Consider the following 15363-nt stretch of genomic DNA (forward strand, 5'->3'; position numbering starts at 1 on the left):
TTGAGTTTGTTACTAGCAAGTCTAGTCTGTCTTTAACAAGTTTTACTAGTTTTCTTCTCGGACTTGTCGTGGCGCGCCGAGTTGAGGCAAGTGTAGTAAGTGTAGTGTAGTGTAGTGACCAAACTGCATGGCTGAGTGACCGACCGACTGACGGACTGCATGACTGAATGACATGACATGACTGAACTGCATGTCCATCTTAGCATGTGCATGTAGCAATTGCCCGAGTTCCCTTTTGTCAGCGAAAGATAAAATAAAATAAAGGCATGATTTTTAAGGTTTCCAACGGAACAAGCCCCAGAAAACGAGGATACTAGAAATAACTTTTTTTTGGGGGGGGGGGGGGGCGCTGTTTCGCGCTCAGCCGGGGAAAAGCAGCGCGGCGAGACTTGGGGTTGGTGAGACAGGCGTATGTTTTCTTAGTAAGGCGCGTCGTCGGCTTTCGCAAGTAGGTAAGCCGGAAGTTTAGTAGCTGGTCCCCCCGAGAAAGAAACGGAAAGAGGGGGGAACATGAGAGGGGGGAAAGGCGGGGAGAGAGAGGGAGGGAGAGACAAAGACGCCAAAAAAAGAAAAGAACATGTCAGTCAGACAAAGACAAGCAATAAAGGGTGAAATTCCAAATCCCAAGACCTTCGGGGGCTTTGCCCGCGGGGGAGGGGCGAGGGGGGAGGGGGGTGGGTTTGATAACTTTTTTGCACGTGACAAAAACATACACGCGTGCTGCCTACGGCCTACGGCAAAGTTATTGCGAGGGTTGCGCAGTTGCAGCCTGGGCGGGTAGGCAGGAAATTGTAGAGATGCAGGCTTGAAGTCGGCGAGGACAAAGGGGGACAGACAGGCGGCGGCGGCGACGAGCATGCAGTCAGACTACAATGGGGGCAAAAAGTATGTATACCGTATCGGCAGGCCGATGCGGTAACCTTCCCACGTTGGAAAAGCTGCTGCCATGGGCTGCAAGTATCCGCATCCCAGGTGCTTTGTGAAACACTGTAAGCGAAAGCAAAACAAGCCAGATGCGGACTGGGCTTATTCCGTGAAGCGGAGCCGAAGGTTCCCTTCCCATTGTGGATGCAATTCCATATCGAGGGTCTTGTTCAGCACATGTTACACATCATACGGTTGCAGCCAGGCATCAACAATCCGCACATGGTGGGGCCGGACAGGAAACAAAGTGATAGGCATCAAGAAATGCAAACAAACATTGACGAGCAGAAAAAAAGGAGACGACAAAGAGCAAAGCAAGACGCAAACAAGCACGAGAGCTGACCTACCCAGTTTGTGCGAGCCAAGCCAAAGGAATTTGCACGGCGGTGGCGAGGCTTAGCTGGAGACTATTGCCAGCTGACCAGAGGGGGACGTTTGTACATGAATGATGCACTTGAAAGCGAATGTGGGCCGACTGCGGCATGTGTGTGAGTGTGAGTGTGTGAGTGTGAGTGTGTGAGTGTGTGTGTGGTCCGCCCGTGCTTCCTTGTCATAGCGGACGGGTAGTCAAGGAACTTGACATATTTGTTGGCCGGCGCTCCGCCTACACGAGAGCCGGTGCGACGGTCCTGCGTGTCTTACAGACACATGTCTAGATTCAACGGCTATTGGCGGGTCCCTTGTGCTGCAACCGGGAAACAAGGGAATCAAAGGAGCCTTGCGCCATTTGGCCATGTATGGCGATGGGCTCATGAGGACGTTGCATTGGGTCCAGGTTTTTGTGGACTGGAGTATGAGCGCTTGGCCAAGGTATCCCGGACCATTGGTCGTTGGTGACATGCAGGTGGCAAGCGAGGATGTTTACGTGAGAAGCGCATTCGTCATTTCTGAAGCCCTGGAGAGGTTGGAAGGGTATGTGCTAAATTCATGTGCTGCCGACTCTTCAGGGGCCAACTGCGGCCACACTCTGTGCCGGGTGTGCGCCGTCGTCACGCTTCGAGATATGGGCTTGTATGGGTCATGCAGTGTGGGTCAGAACAAACACGCGCAAAGGCGCATTCCAGGCACAGAGTGGTGTGCAGTGTTTGGCGGGCGTGATGCGCTCTGCCGTTTTGTTGCAAAAGGGTGACATGGTGGCGGCCTGAACACGGGCATCATGAGGCAGCGCCTGATGTCCAGGTGTTTGGCCGTGAGATGATCGTTGGCCATGGGCCAGCGCTAAGCAGCCAGCGAAACGTGGATCATGTGTTGTGTAGCCGGCGAAAGCATATTGCCCATGACAAAGGAAAGCCATTAAACGAGTTAGCATACGATATACTTGGATCGCAAGTTACGTAGTCGTGGCCGTGGTGGTGGTGGTTGGCAAGGTTCTACCGATTTCGGGACCGTTATCGTTGGCGCAAGCAGAAGGAACATGCTGCATGTACTGGGAAGCATGGGGTATTATGAGGTGGGAACTTGGTCACACTCATCGGGGGGGCCGGCTTCGCTAAACGGGCCATGTGGCGTAACGCATACGCCCGATAGTCGTCGTCTTGGTGACAAGCGGTGCGCGCGTGAGTGAATGAGACTGAGCCTGTGTGCGTGCGTGCACCGGACACGCCAGGATCGCTCCGCAGATCGATACACATGCCCTTGTATACATTCATATTCAATCTCCGGTGCAAAGCAAGCATTGGTGCCCCCCCCCCAGACCAAAGGCTTTCATCAAGGGGGGGGAGAAGCAGTGGCCTGACCAGTCAGCATGCCGTGGCACAGTGTCAGACGAAAGGAATGTGTGGTCTTGAGGGCGGGTGGTTGCGTCTTACATACTATAGCTTGATACAATAGCAGCAGAGGCAGCGGCCATGGTGCCGGTCACGGATGCCTTGGGGTTGGGTCGGTGTTGGATACAGGCGTAATTGCTCTGAGCGTGGGGTTCGGCAGTGCTTATTCGTCAGGGGTCGTCTTACCTACTCGTTTGAGCGCGCCCCTCGAGCGGGGATGGGCGTGCGATGGATCGAGAGGGACGCCGTGTGAAGAAACTAACGTCGACCCAGTCGACCTTTGTGTGGCAAAGGTGTACACACGGTGCTGAGTCGGCATGAGGCTTGTCGCTTGCACGAGATTATGCGACCCTCTGCTTTTGCAGTACGGCCGCTAAGGCCCAGGCGTGCAGGCCGGCTTTGCTGGGCCGTAGCGGCGCAGTCTGTTTGACCAAGCCAAGGCGGATTGAATTGGCAAGTGGGGGTTTTTTTTTTTTTTTTTTTTTTTTTTTTTGTCAGGCGAGCGTGACGGGCGTCGTCGTCTTCTGACTGCGTCTTTGTCTTTGGGCGAAACGGCGCTGCACCGCCATGTCTCGCGAGGCGACCAAGGGCGCGGAGGCTCGGGAGGGCTACTGGATGGTGTGGATAGCATATTTTTTTGCTTGTTCGTCGTCGTCTTCTTTTGCGGTGGTGCCGCCGGCGGACTGCGGCGCACGGCGAAAGCGCACTAGACGAGCTACCATGGTGCGGCTCGGCAGAAGGGATTGTTGAAGAGCAGAGGGCGGAGATGCATTGATAATGGATGACATATGGGCATGAGTACGCGTCGTGGGAAGGGCTCGTCCAGGCGCCGCGAAGGGCTTAGGGCGGGTGATAGATACAGGCAGGCAGGCAGGCGGCGCTGCTGATTGACGGGAGGAGGGTCGGGTAATGAGTCGCGCTACTTGGGTCGTATAATGGGAGGGGGAGGAGGAGGGGGAGGGGGGGTGGCAGTGTGGGTGGATGCAGAGAGAAAAAAAAGCTGAGGGCAGGCGGTGCCGAGTGTGGCCCGCATGCTCCGTACTGGCACTGGCACTGGTGGTGGCCGTGGAAGGAGCGCTGGGCCCTGAGCCCTGAGCGCATTTGCAGTCGCGCCTGCTACGCCGGATGAAGCATCGGCTCGCCAGGGCGGGCGAGCAGCAGGCGGCTTGGCAGTGCAGACATGGGATTATGGGGAGACCAGGCATCATGGAGAGACATGGCGGGAGGGAGGGATCACGACGCAGCTGAGCCTTTGCCGTGGATATTACACGCACACGCACGCTGACGGGGCATCCATCGTCGATAGAGAGTACATGGCCGCAATACATGCATCGATACGACACAGCTGGTGGTTTGGACGGGGCCACTGCCACAGCGATTGCGGCACCGACTCGCACCGTCGGATGACGCATGGCGGGCTAGCATGCATGTATAGGCGTGGATTCCGAGCGTGCCGTTTGCCTCGTCACTTGAGCAGCAGCAGCAGCAGCAGCAGCAGCAGCATCGAAGCGAGGCTCAGCAAAGCGTGTGTCTGAGACGTCGAGGCTCCAGCTCTGCTCCAGCGCCTCACACCGACATGGCCCCGATACGTGGTCATGGAACGCCGTATTTCCCACTATCGACTTGATCTTCGGCGGCGCGTCTTGGAGCTAAACAGGCATGTGCAATGCAATTCATGCTGCGGCGGCGGGCGTCCGTGTCATATAGCCACACAGCTGATTACGCGGTGCTGGTGCGGTGCGGCCATCTATTTTTTGCCCGCCATGACGGTGACGGTGACGGTGACGGTGACGGTGACGGTGACGGTGACGGTGACGGTGACGGCGACGGTGGCGGACGGACCGAGGAAAGCGCGCGCGGCACCCCTGCCGTATTTACGCATGACGGTGACGGTGCTTGCCATGCTGCACCCTCCACGGCCAACATGCGCGAGTCTGAGTCTGAGTGCGAGCAAACAGGCTGCCTGGCGGGATGCGGTGCCATGACATGAGCCAGCCGGCCAGCCGCCTCTGCGAACCACGCCCAACGCCTATCCGCCATCCATCCGCCATTACTCATCATCATCATCCATTCTGCTGCAGCGTGTGTTCCTGCTGCTCGTTGCCCAGCAACACACGAGCCCGATGCAGCCGGCCTGCATCCATGTGTCGAGGGTGCAGTCGCATCCATCCATCCATCCATCCAGCCATCCACTCAGTCAGTCCAGTCGTCAGCCGGGGGCAGAATGCAGTAACTGAGGCGCGCGCGCGTGCAAACACGCACACACGCACGCACACAGGCACACGGGCAATATCCAATACGCGTTTCGTCAGGGGCGTTTGGAGTGCAGATTGCCTCAACTTGTCGAGCATGTCCATCCATCGCAGCAGGCCGTCCGTCTGCACCCCGTCTAGCGCCGGAGAGGGGGCGACCATTGGGCGCGCGCGGGTTGCAGCAGGCCCCGCGGCTCCACTTGATTGGAAGCCGAAGCGTCACACCAAGGCGAAAAATCATCTGCAAAAAAGACCACGGCCGATCACCACCAGCACCACCAGCACCACCAGCGCGCCCTCTCGCGCCCTCTCGCGCCCTCGCTCAAACTTCAGCCTGCAAAGCGTCGCCTTGGACAGGGTTCGGGCTCGGATTTAGGGCAGGCTTAGGGTAAAGTAAGACGGCGACTCGCCTAGGCCGCCGCCTGCCTGGGCGGCCTGGCTCGTATCGCTTGCGGCCAGTCGTGGCAGTGGCAGTGGCAGCAGCAGCAGCAGCAGCAGCAGCAGCAGCGGCGGCAGTCGTCGTCGTCGTCGTAGTCGTCGCGGTGGCAGCACGGCACTCGTCGCCGTCGCCGTTCGCCGCCGCCGCCATGGTGCTTTTTTCCCAGTCAAACACGGCATGGCATGGGTCTTGCAGCTTGTGTATGTGTGTGGGTGGGTGGGTGCAGCATCAAAGGCCATGGAGCACCACGACGCTATGCGATAGACTTGGGCGGCTTACGGCAATTTCTGCTGCTGCAAAAGTTACATGTCGAAGCGTGCCGCCGCGTCGCAAGTGCGCCCAGGTTGCTCGGAGCGAGTCCTGCTCCTCATTTGCCTTGCTGGCGAGTGCTTGTCGGTGTGTGGTGTGCTACTATCTATCGATGTGCATGTGTGCGTGTGTGCGTGAGGGCGTGAGGGCGTGCGTGCTCGCTCCGCCGGGGCCGGTGCAGCTGCCCGCCCGCCGTGGATGAGGGCTGAGACTGCAGGGCGCAGGCCTACCATGTTGCGTGCAGCCGTGCAGCCAATCAGCGCCGCCCGGCCACCGGTGCTCTGCCATGATTCTTCACCAGCGGGCGCCGGCCGTGTTCCCATTGTCCGCACGCGTGCACTGTGTGTGTCTGTACTGTATGTATGTGTGTATGTGTGTATGTATGTATGTATGTATGTATGTATGTACGTAGATGTGGGCGTGTGGGCGTATATGCGTATGTGAGTGAGAGTGTGTGTACGGGACTTGGCCGGTAGCGTGAGGGGAGGGGAGGGGTTGGCTGGCTGGCTGGTTGGCTGATTGGTTGGCTGGTTGGTTGGTTGGATCATGGCTGAAAGGTCCTTCGTTCCTTCCACCCCTCCCCTCACTGCCTTCCCATTCCTTCCCCCCCCCTCTCGACGCGCACCATGCATCGCCTGCTCCCCCGCCCCAGCCAATCAGCACCCCAGCCAATCGCCGCCCATGCCACCCGCTGAGGCTGTCTCGCGCGGCGCGGCGCAGCTGGTCCTTTTTTGGGGGCGTCGTCACAGCACTCTAGCCCCCAGGGATTGATTCTTCACGCCAGCCGACCCGCCAGACCCATTCATCCGCCTTTTTTTGTTTAGATTTGCTGTGCGGCGAGACACGAGGGGCCAGGGCTGAGTCTGCGTGCCCACCCCGTAATACACCTAGTAGACAGGCCGGCAGTGAGGGTGAGGGTGAGGGCGAGAGCGAGGGCAGCAGACAGCAGGCAGGCGGGCAGGCCAACTGACTGACTGCCTGACTCTCGGAGCACCACTACTGCTACCATAGTACAGCGTCGCCCACCACACCACACCACACCACACGACGCTGCGCTGCACTACACTAGGCGTGTGTATGCCTATACTACTCTACACTACTCTACACTGCACCTATGTATGTCGATACTAGCCGCGCAGAGTGCCGCGGCCGCTGCCTGTTGCCCGCGTGGCCTCGGCCATGGGGCGCCCCTCTCGTACGTGGTCTTTGTCGCGGGTCGTGGGCGAGGGCGAGGGCGGAAGGCGGCCAGCCAGCCAGCCAGCAGAAAAAAATAAGTGTCATACACGGCATGCGGTCTGCGGTCTGCGGTCTGCCATGACGGGCGGTCGGCAGTGGCAGCACGGTGATGTCAGGCCCCAGGCCCTGGTGCTTGTCCCACTCGTGCTCGCTGCCCGGCCGCCGACCTCGTCCAGCCCAGCCCAGCCAGCCAGCCAGTCCCGGCCAGTGAATAGAGTTGCAGTTGGTTGCACTCCCATACACAGCAAATGTCCAGTGCACTCGCTGCGTACGGTACGGTACAGTCAGTTACAGTAATCCCATCGCCGTATGGCTGCCTGGCTGCCTGCCTGGCTGCCTGCCTGCCTGGCGGGCGACCAACTCGCCTTGTCCTCTCGCCCTCTCTGCACCTCGCTCAACCTCTCACACTCGCCCATTCCCTCCCTCCCTCACTCGCTCGCTCCCTCACTCCCGCCGCACATACGCACGCACACACGCACCACCACCACCACCACACGCATCCGCATCCACTCCCACTCCCACTCCCACTCCACCTCCACCTCCACCTCCACCCACACGCCCGCCCTCGCCCTCGCCTCGCCTCGGACGGCCTTGTCCTGGCCTGGTACCGGGGGGGTCTCGCTGTGCTAATCAGCCCGCGCGGCTTGGCGCCTGCTGGGTGGTGGCTGCCGCTGCTGGGCTCCTGGCCGTCCTCCCAACTCCCCGTCCCAGTCCCAGTCCGGTCGCTCCTGCCCTCGCGGCGTGCCCCCGGTCGCGGTTGCTTTGTGCTCGCGTCCGTGCGCAGCTAGCGCCAGCAGGCGCGGTTGATGTCAGAGCGCGGCTTCTCCTTCTGGGTCCTGGATCAGCCTCTTGGGGCGTTCCTTCTACCCTGCTCGCTCCTGCCTGGAACCTTCCGAGCCCTTCACGACTCCGTGTGTGTGAATTACCTATGTTTTATTCAAATCCAACGGCCCCAAGCCATGTCTGCGCAACCAACGTGCGGGCCCCCGACAATCCGCCTCCCTACCCTCACCCTCTGCCTCACCACCACCATTACCCACCCACTACCAAGCCGCTCCCGGCATAGCAAGCCCCCCTCGGCCAGAGCTCTTGCTGCGCCTGACGTCTCTTTATTGTGTCCGGCCAGCCCTCCTTCGCCTCACCCTACTGCCTCGTCCGCCTCCACCCACTTTTAGTCACAAGCGTCGTTTCCCTGGCCCGGGAACAAGGTTGCCTTCATTGGCCTAGCACAGATACACTGACCACAGGTGGCTGTCGTCAACAATCACCATCTCGCTCCTCTGGCCGCGATTCCCACCACCACTACCACTACCACTACTACTACTACCACCTAATACCCGGCACCTCCCCGTTCACTTCACCCTACGCTACTACTACTACTACTACTACTACTACTCCACTTCACTTCACTTCGCTTCCTTCCTTCTTTGCTGGGACATGCCGTCAAGGTAGACATTGTACGAACAATAGCCTGCCCACACCCACATACACCCACCCGCCCGGACGTCAAGCCGTTTCCATGACCGCCCGTTCACGTTAACGTCGTCGTCTTTGCACCACCTCGTCTTGCCCTCTCCAAATCATCATCCACCGACCGTCCGTATGCTCGAGCTACAGCTCCCTCGTCCAATGCCTCACGCCATCCCGCGGGAGCATCCCTTCACCTTCTACGCTCCTGCCCCCCACAGCGCCTCCAAGCTGGACGCCGCCATGCAGCTGCCGTATCCGAGGATGGCCAACGGCTACGAACACGATCCACTTCGCACAGCGTCAAGAGCTCCTCTCACACCCCCAGACCTTCCTGGCTCCGCCGTAAGGGTAGTCTCGCTGCCACCCAACCAGGGCTCAGGGCACCAGTACGGCTACCAACTGCCTGCAATCGGCAACTCACGATCAGTAGCACCACCAAGGAGCCCCAGCCCCCAGCGCCCCCAATCGCAACAAGCTCAAGACATGGCACAGACACCAAAGAAGAAGTGGTCAATATCACCCAATCTGAGGATACCGCCGACCATCAACACCCCACAAGAAGGCCTTCCCCAACTGGCAGCAGAGGTGAGTAGTAGAGCCTCTTTTTCAACATAGCGTTGCCTCTAACTTTGCAGGTGACATGTCTCTTCTGGTTCGAGAGCTCGGCAACCCTCAAACAGGTCGTCGACACCACATCGCCTGCCCAGCCCATGCAGCCCCTCGTCCCCGACGCACATCCCACGACCGGCTTTAGGAAATGGGTGGCCACCATCCTGACGACAACCCAGGTGGCACAAAATGTCATTCTTCTGGCTCTTTTATTCATCTACAGGCTGAAGCAGACCAACCCCACAGTCAAGGGAAAGCCAGGTAGCGAGTACCGTCTTCTAACCGTAGCACTCATGCTTGGCAACAAGTTTCTCGACGACAACACATATACCAACAAGACATGGGCAGAGGTATCGGGCATCTCGGTACAAGAAGTGCACATTATGGAGGTTGAATTTCTCAGCAACATGCGATATAGCCTCTTCACCTCCAAGGAGAAGTGGACCGAGTGGCACGCCATTTTGGGCAAGTTTGGCACCTTCTTTGACCGAGCCTCGAAGATTCCAGCAGCCGGTCCAGTCAGCCCAGTCGGGCCCCAGAACGCACTTGGCCTTCCCTCCAATGTTGTTCCATCGCCACCGACGCAGCAACAAGCATCTCCACCCACCTCGATGATGTACTCTCCGAACCACATGGCACTCTCCAAAACCCCGCTGCTGCAACCACAGGCCACCTCCGCTACCGTTTCCCCGATTGGTGCCCTTCCAGAACTAGGTCCCATTCAACGCAAGCGCAGTGCTGATTACACAGTTGAGCCACCAATGAAGCGACAGGCTCACGGATTTGCCCCGGGTCCCTACAGCAATGCGCCTCCGATTCCCACACTGCAGACGCCCATTAATAGGTCATTCGAGCCACCGCCATCCGTAAACCGCCTACCCCCTCTGCCCAGCCTTTCGATTCCTGCACCCCAGCAGGCGCCGCCTGCCCAGGTGAAGACGTGGTCGGAGCTTCCACTGCCCATTCCTGGAGCCCGGTCCATGACCATGGTTTACCCGCCGCCGGTCCAATGGCAACAGCCCAGCAGCACCCCCACGTCTTCGGCACCGCCTTCTTTTCCTCACACTTACACGCCAACTGCCGACCAGTCACGCCAGATGAGTCCCTACCCACCTTCTGCCGGCTCTTCGCCTGTGAGTACGTCGTTTGGACCAACAAGCTCTCGCCAGCTGTCGCCGTCGCATTTCCTCAATCAGCGCCAGTCTCCTTACCGGCCGGTCCGTGGTGTGCAAACTCTGCTAGTTCCACCACCCCAAGCGTCGATCCACAACCCAGCGCGTAATATTGCATACGATCAAATGCAGTACCAGCCCTTGGGACGACCCATGACCGACCGTCGCTCGGGTCTCCTGCCGTACATGGACCGCAGTGCTTGGCCTGAGACAAACCAGTTTAACCAACTTCCTGTCCCCCAGCAACCAATCTTCCGGTGAAAGGGCGGTCTATCATCTTCTCATGTATTATCTTGTTGAATGGCCTCTAACCCGGCCATGTCTGCTTTACTCTTAGTCCACTGGACATGTATCTGTTGCGTTCGAGCGTGCATTGTACCGGGTTTTGCTCCATGGGCAATTCTCTGGTCCCCTGATCTGGTGTTGGTCTTTTCCTTGTCCTGTTACATTATAGCATTCGCAGGCGCTATTGTTTGCATTCTACCAAGCCTGTTTAACCAGGTGGTGATACACGAAGAGCTTTCATATGATGAGCGTTTTCACGGCCCGCAATATACTTGGGCTATATCATGAACATTGGGGAAAGGGCGGATTTTTGACCACTATTGAGAGCAATGATACATTGTCTCGGATCAGGCAATGAAAAATTCGGTTTACTCTGTCAAAATTGTGTGTTTATCATTGTGATGTTGAGATTGATGAACTTGATGTATGACGGAGAAATTGTACACGTATGCGTTACGAGTATTATCGGGTACATGATTTGATTAAATCACGACATGATTTTTCTGCCCATGTGCGACCATGTAAAGCAAATAAATTGGTTACAATTGCACTCTTCCTTACTGGACTGATGAGAGGATTGTTTCACAGCATGTTACCTTCTTCTTCCATCATTGCATCCAATCTACCATGAAATTGTCGTACCTTTTCTTTGGTCCCGGGTTAACTATCCTGTTGTATCCCACTATCGTGTGTCCTATGTAGTGTAATTGATATATACCCGTCTGTGTGTGTTACACATATATGATGGATGTATGCACTCGAACTTCTTTGCTCTTTCCATCTGTTTCTGCTTTTCTGGTTTTCGGGTGTTGAGTTTTGACAGAGAATTAATTTGTTGATTTACATGGCGGGTGGGATGGTGAGTTGAATAAATTAGAAAATGGAATGGAATGAAATTAAACAAAATGTGAGAAAATAACACATAGTAAAATAGAGATATGCTGGTATTTTTACGCGTGTGATAGAAGGGTATGGGCATGAAAGTGAAAAGTGTTATTGGAGAAGAGAGGCGTGGAATATGGATGCTCAGAATTCGTGTGAGGTGAGGCTCAGCCTTACGCACGCCAAGCCACTTGCAAGCCGCGACAGCGCGTTCGCGACTCAACTTTCGCATTCCCTCCCTCTGTCGCGCCACACCCACAACCCCAACCATGCCGCCACCAAAGCCCAAGAAGCTCACCGCGCAGCCTGTGCGCACGCGCCAATTCGCCGGAAAGCCTGCAGTCGCCGAACCCGAGGAGCAGTCGAGTTCAGAGTCGGAACCAGACGACGAGCAGCAGCCACAGCCCAAACCTTTTGCGAAGCCAAAACCCGCGCCGATTGCGTCGTCGTTTCCCAAATCAGCACTCAAGTCGAGGATTGCGTCAAGGCAGAAGGATGAGGCTGCGCGCAAGGCATTAGAAGATGAGTTTGAGACTGAGAGTGAGGAGGAAGGCAAGGATGGCAGTGGAAGTGGGAGTGGGAGTGAGAGTGGCAGCGAAGAGGAGGAGGACTCGTCAGAAGAAGAAGAGTCGAGTAGCGAAGAGGAAGCACCAAAGAAGTTATTACGACCAGTTTTCATGAAGAAGAGCGAGCGGACAAAGGTCGCGGCACCCGTCAAATCCGCAGACGAGATTGCAGCAGAGGAGGAGACACAGCGACAAGAGCAGGCCCGAGCACTCGTACAGGAACAGGTCGAGCAGCGCATAGCAGAAAAAGCAGCCGGCAAAAAGGACTGGGACGACGACGTCGAAGACGCCGATATCAACGCCATTGACGACACCGACGGCCTCGATCCTGAAGCCGAATACGCGGCGTGGAAACTGCGCGAGCTCAAGCGCATCAAGCGCGAGCGCCTCGCCATCGAGGAAGCCGAAGCCGAACGCGCGGAAATCGAGCGCCGCCGCAACCTGTCTGCCGCCGAGCGCGAGGCCGAAGACCGCGCCTTTATCGAAAAACAGCAGGAGGAAAAGGGCGAGCGCGGCCAAATGCAGTACATGCAAAAGTACTTCCACAAGGGCGCCTTCTTCACCGACGAGCTGAAGGAACTCGGCGTCGACCGGCGCAATCTCATGAACGCGCGCTTTGAAGACCAGACCAATAGAGAGGTACTGCCAGAGTACATGCAGATTAGAGATATGACCAAGCTGGGCAAGAAGGGGCGCACGCGCTACAGGGACATGAAGAGCGAGGACACTGGCAAATGGGGTGACTATGGCGACGATCGCCCGCGGCGCAGCAAAGCCGATTTCGGCGTCGACGAGCGATTCAGACCAGATGCGTATGGCGGAAGAGACAGAGACAGCAGAGAAGGAGCCACGGGCGCAAATGCAAAGCCACTGGGTGAGCGAAAGAGATTCGGCGACAGCGACAGCCGCGAACGCGATGGCAAGCGGCCCAAGATGGAGGAACATGAGCGGGCATGAAGGAGGCGCGTTGACGTCTCTCCAAAAAGAAGAATTTCTATTCAGGCGGTACAGTACACACAAATCAAGTTTTCATTATACCCCCCGCCGTCGGAAAAAAAAAGAAGCGGTCGGCTCAGCCCCTACTTACTAGTCAACACGGACTCTCTCGTACTTTGCGCGTCCCTTGTCCTCTTGCTCGGCCATGGTGCTCGCATCCTCCCTGCCCTTTTCCATATCCAGGCGCCACAGCAAGGGCGCAGGCAGCATGACCAGGACGGCCAGGAAGATGAAGGCAGGGCGGATTGTGCCGGCTTGGTCGACGATCCAGCCCACGAGCGCAGGCCCAAACGCGCTGCTTCCTTTATCTGTCACTGCGTACAGCGCAAAGAAGGCGGCCTCGCTGCCTTCGGGGATCAACGGAGCATAGACGGACCGCGCATACGACGAGATGCCGCCCATGACGATGCCGTGCAAGACGCCAATGGGGTAAATCTCCCACGCCTGCTGCAGTCCGAGGAAGCTCAGGCTCTGGACCAGCGGAATGTAGCCCAGCAGGCCGTATATGGGTATGATTTCCATGCCAGCCACGCAGCAGAGCAGCACTGTTTTGGGCTGCAGCGAGTAGCGGCGCTGGACGCATGGCCAGGCAAAGGCGCCCACGATGCCAGATCCAATTGAGGTGATGGAGAGCAGCGCAATGGCAATGGTGCCCATGTGGAGTTCAGTGCGGGCAAAGAGCACAGCCGTGCCTGAGATAGTGGCCACGGCGTCGGAAAGCAGAAACCATGAGATGAGGAACATGAAGGTTTGGCGCAGACGAAGCGCTTTTCGGAGCGTCTTCCAGAAACTGCCGAGGGAAAACGACGTGTAGAAGAGGAATGTGCGCAGCCGCGAGGGAGACTTGCTGCCGCGTTGTTGTTGTGTGGGCAATGGCGGGCCTGGGCGTGGCCGCAGCCAGAGCAGCGTCGGGATGGAGAAGACGGCCCACCAGACGCCTACCATGAAGAGGATGACACGCATGGAGAGAGTCGGAGAGCTCTTTGCGAGCGACGTCTTGCTGAAGGCGAAGATGATGAGTATACTGAATACCTGGACCAAGACGGCGGCAATGTAGCCGTAGCCCACGCCTTTTGAACTGATTTGCGCCGAGCGCTCGAGGTCGCGCGCCAGCCTCTCGGGACTTACTCGATGCACGGCAGACGAAGCATTAGCTGGGTTCAAGCTTTCGAGCTCGACGTCGGAATCGCCATCGTCGGCTGCCCATGGTTTTCTCGCCGCGCTGCCGTCTGGGTGGTTGGCGACGAGCAGCGGCAAGAAGGCGTTTAACAAGACAAAGGAGCAGCCTAGACTGGCGACGCCGACGATGACCAGAATCGGAGCGAGATAGTATAGCGACGGGGAGATGAAGATGAAGAGACAGCTTGCGAGCGAGCCCGCGTACGATGTCACCATCAGCATCTTTTTGCGGTACGGACCTGGAAAGCTCGTCGTCAGTTTCTAATATCTCTCGCACAAAGCACCTTACGGGACGGGTGGCAAGTACCATGGTCAGCAAACGAGCTGAAGCATATCAAGACGACTGCTTGCAGCAGCACAGCCGTGGAAAACGTATACATGGCAAAACTGCTGGTTGACATTTCCCTCCCCAGATACTTGACCATGCATTGCTCCGACGCACCACCACCACCACCACCACCAGGTTTCTGCCCGTTTTCCGCTCGAAGACGTGCGGGAACATGTTCGACACAGGGTTTGTTGCGGTCTGAGAAGAAGACTCCGTTTTCTCGCGCAAGCTGCTCCAAGACTACAGGTAGAAAGGCACCTGTATACACACAAAAAAACACACACAGATACAATCAGTTACATGTGTTCTGCGCCAGTTGCCACGTGACGGAATTGCGGGTTGGGGACATGGGATGGTTTTACTTACCCACTGCTACCACGGCGAAAACCTGCAATCATGTGAGCTTACAAATACATACATACATACATACATAGACCATGGCGTAACAACCACAACAACCTCAACAACAGCGATTCCCCCCGCCCCCCCCCCCAAAAAAAAGATCCCGCCAACAAAAAAACCCCTTACCTCTGCTGCAATGGGATACGCATACCAGCCTTTCAATTCGCGGTTCGTAGTCGGACTCGTGTCTTCGCCGTCGTAGCGCTCGATGGCTGCAAGTCCACTTGCCGCCACATCATCGGCGTCGCTGTCGTTGTTGTCGGAAAAAGACATGTTGTCGTGCGGTTTTGTTGTGTACGACGACGGGGCGGCTGCCAACAGGACTACATTGGCCGCAGCTGCGCGAATCACAGAGGACAAAGGCGAAAAACGGCGATCCGAGCGCTTCCGAGCGTGTGCTGGATGAGCGGGAGAGTAAGAGAGTGTAAGAGAGAGAGAGATGTCGGCTGTATGGCTGGGCAAATGAATGGGCTTTGTTGTTTGGCGGGCAACGGGACGAAGAGGCTAAAAGAGGAAAAGGTGGGGCCGTCTTACGTCGTTTTGCGTTT

The 15363-nt window shown here is 57.3% G+C and overlaps 4 protein-coding genes across 4 annotated transcripts in view; 2 read left to right on the forward strand and 2 right to left on the reverse strand.

The window, feature by feature from the left end:
* Positions 1-4437: 4437 nt before the first annotated feature.
* SETTUDRAFT_25819 (uncharacterized protein) lies at positions 4438-5104 on the reverse strand (the record flags this gene model as incomplete). The annotated part of the gene is made up of 2 exons (XM_008023670.1): positions 4438-4624; positions 4965-5104. The coding sequence occupies 2 exons, from the start codon at positions 5102-5104 to the stop codon at positions 4438-4440; spliced, it is 327 nt and encodes a 108-aa protein (XP_008021861.1).
* Positions 5105-8177: 3073 nt separating this feature from the next.
* SETTUDRAFT_167377 (uncharacterized protein) lies at positions 8178-10835 on the forward strand. Its single transcript, XM_008024175.1, has 2 exons — positions 8178-8981; positions 9032-10835. Exons 1-2 carry the CDS (start codon positions 8556-8558, stop codon positions 10436-10438), a joined length of 1833 nt encoding a protein of 610 aa, XP_008022366.1. The 5' UTR covers positions 8178-8555; the 3' UTR covers positions 10439-10835.
* A 778-nt stretch (positions 10836-11613) lies between these two features.
* Positions 11614-12867, forward strand: SETTUDRAFT_103225 (uncharacterized protein; the record flags this gene model as incomplete). Its single annotated transcript, XM_008024176.1, has 1 exon — positions 11614-12867. One exon carries the CDS (start codon positions 11614-11616, stop codon positions 12865-12867), a length of 1254 nt encoding a protein of 417 aa, XP_008022367.1.
* Positions 12868-12996: 129 nt separating this feature from the next.
* SETTUDRAFT_159128 (uncharacterized protein) overlaps positions 12997-15363 on the reverse strand; it is a gene marked incomplete at both ends in the record, with an annotated part of 2622 nt that continues 255 nt past the window's right edge. Inside the window, 3 exons of the mRNA XM_008024177.1 lie at positions 12997-14324; positions 14393-14671; positions 14780-14801. Coding sequence (XP_008022368.1) covers positions 12997-14324; positions 14393-14671; positions 14780-14801 — 1629 coding nt within the window. The remainder of the gene's footprint in view (positions 14325-14392; positions 14672-14779; positions 14802-15363) is intronic.

The sequence above is a fragment of the Exserohilum turcica genome (genome assembly GCF_000359705.1).
Source record: "Exserohilum turcica Et28A unplaced genomic scaffold SETTUscaffold_11, whole genome shotgun sequence".
Classification (NCBI taxonomy): Eukaryota; Fungi; Ascomycota; class Dothideomycetes; order Pleosporales; family Pleosporaceae; genus Exserohilum; species Exserohilum turcicum.

Excerpts from the sequence above, each read along its gene's own strand:
- SETTUDRAFT_167377 (XM_008024175.1), top strand. The coding sequence starts at position 8,556 with ATGCCTCACGCCATCCCGCGGGAGCATCCCTTCACCTTCTACGCTCCT. Across the intron at positions 8,982-9,031 it reads TTCCCCAACTGGCAGCAGAG|GTGACATGTCTCTTCTGGTT; the intron begins GTGAGTAGTAGA and ends CTAACTTTGCAG.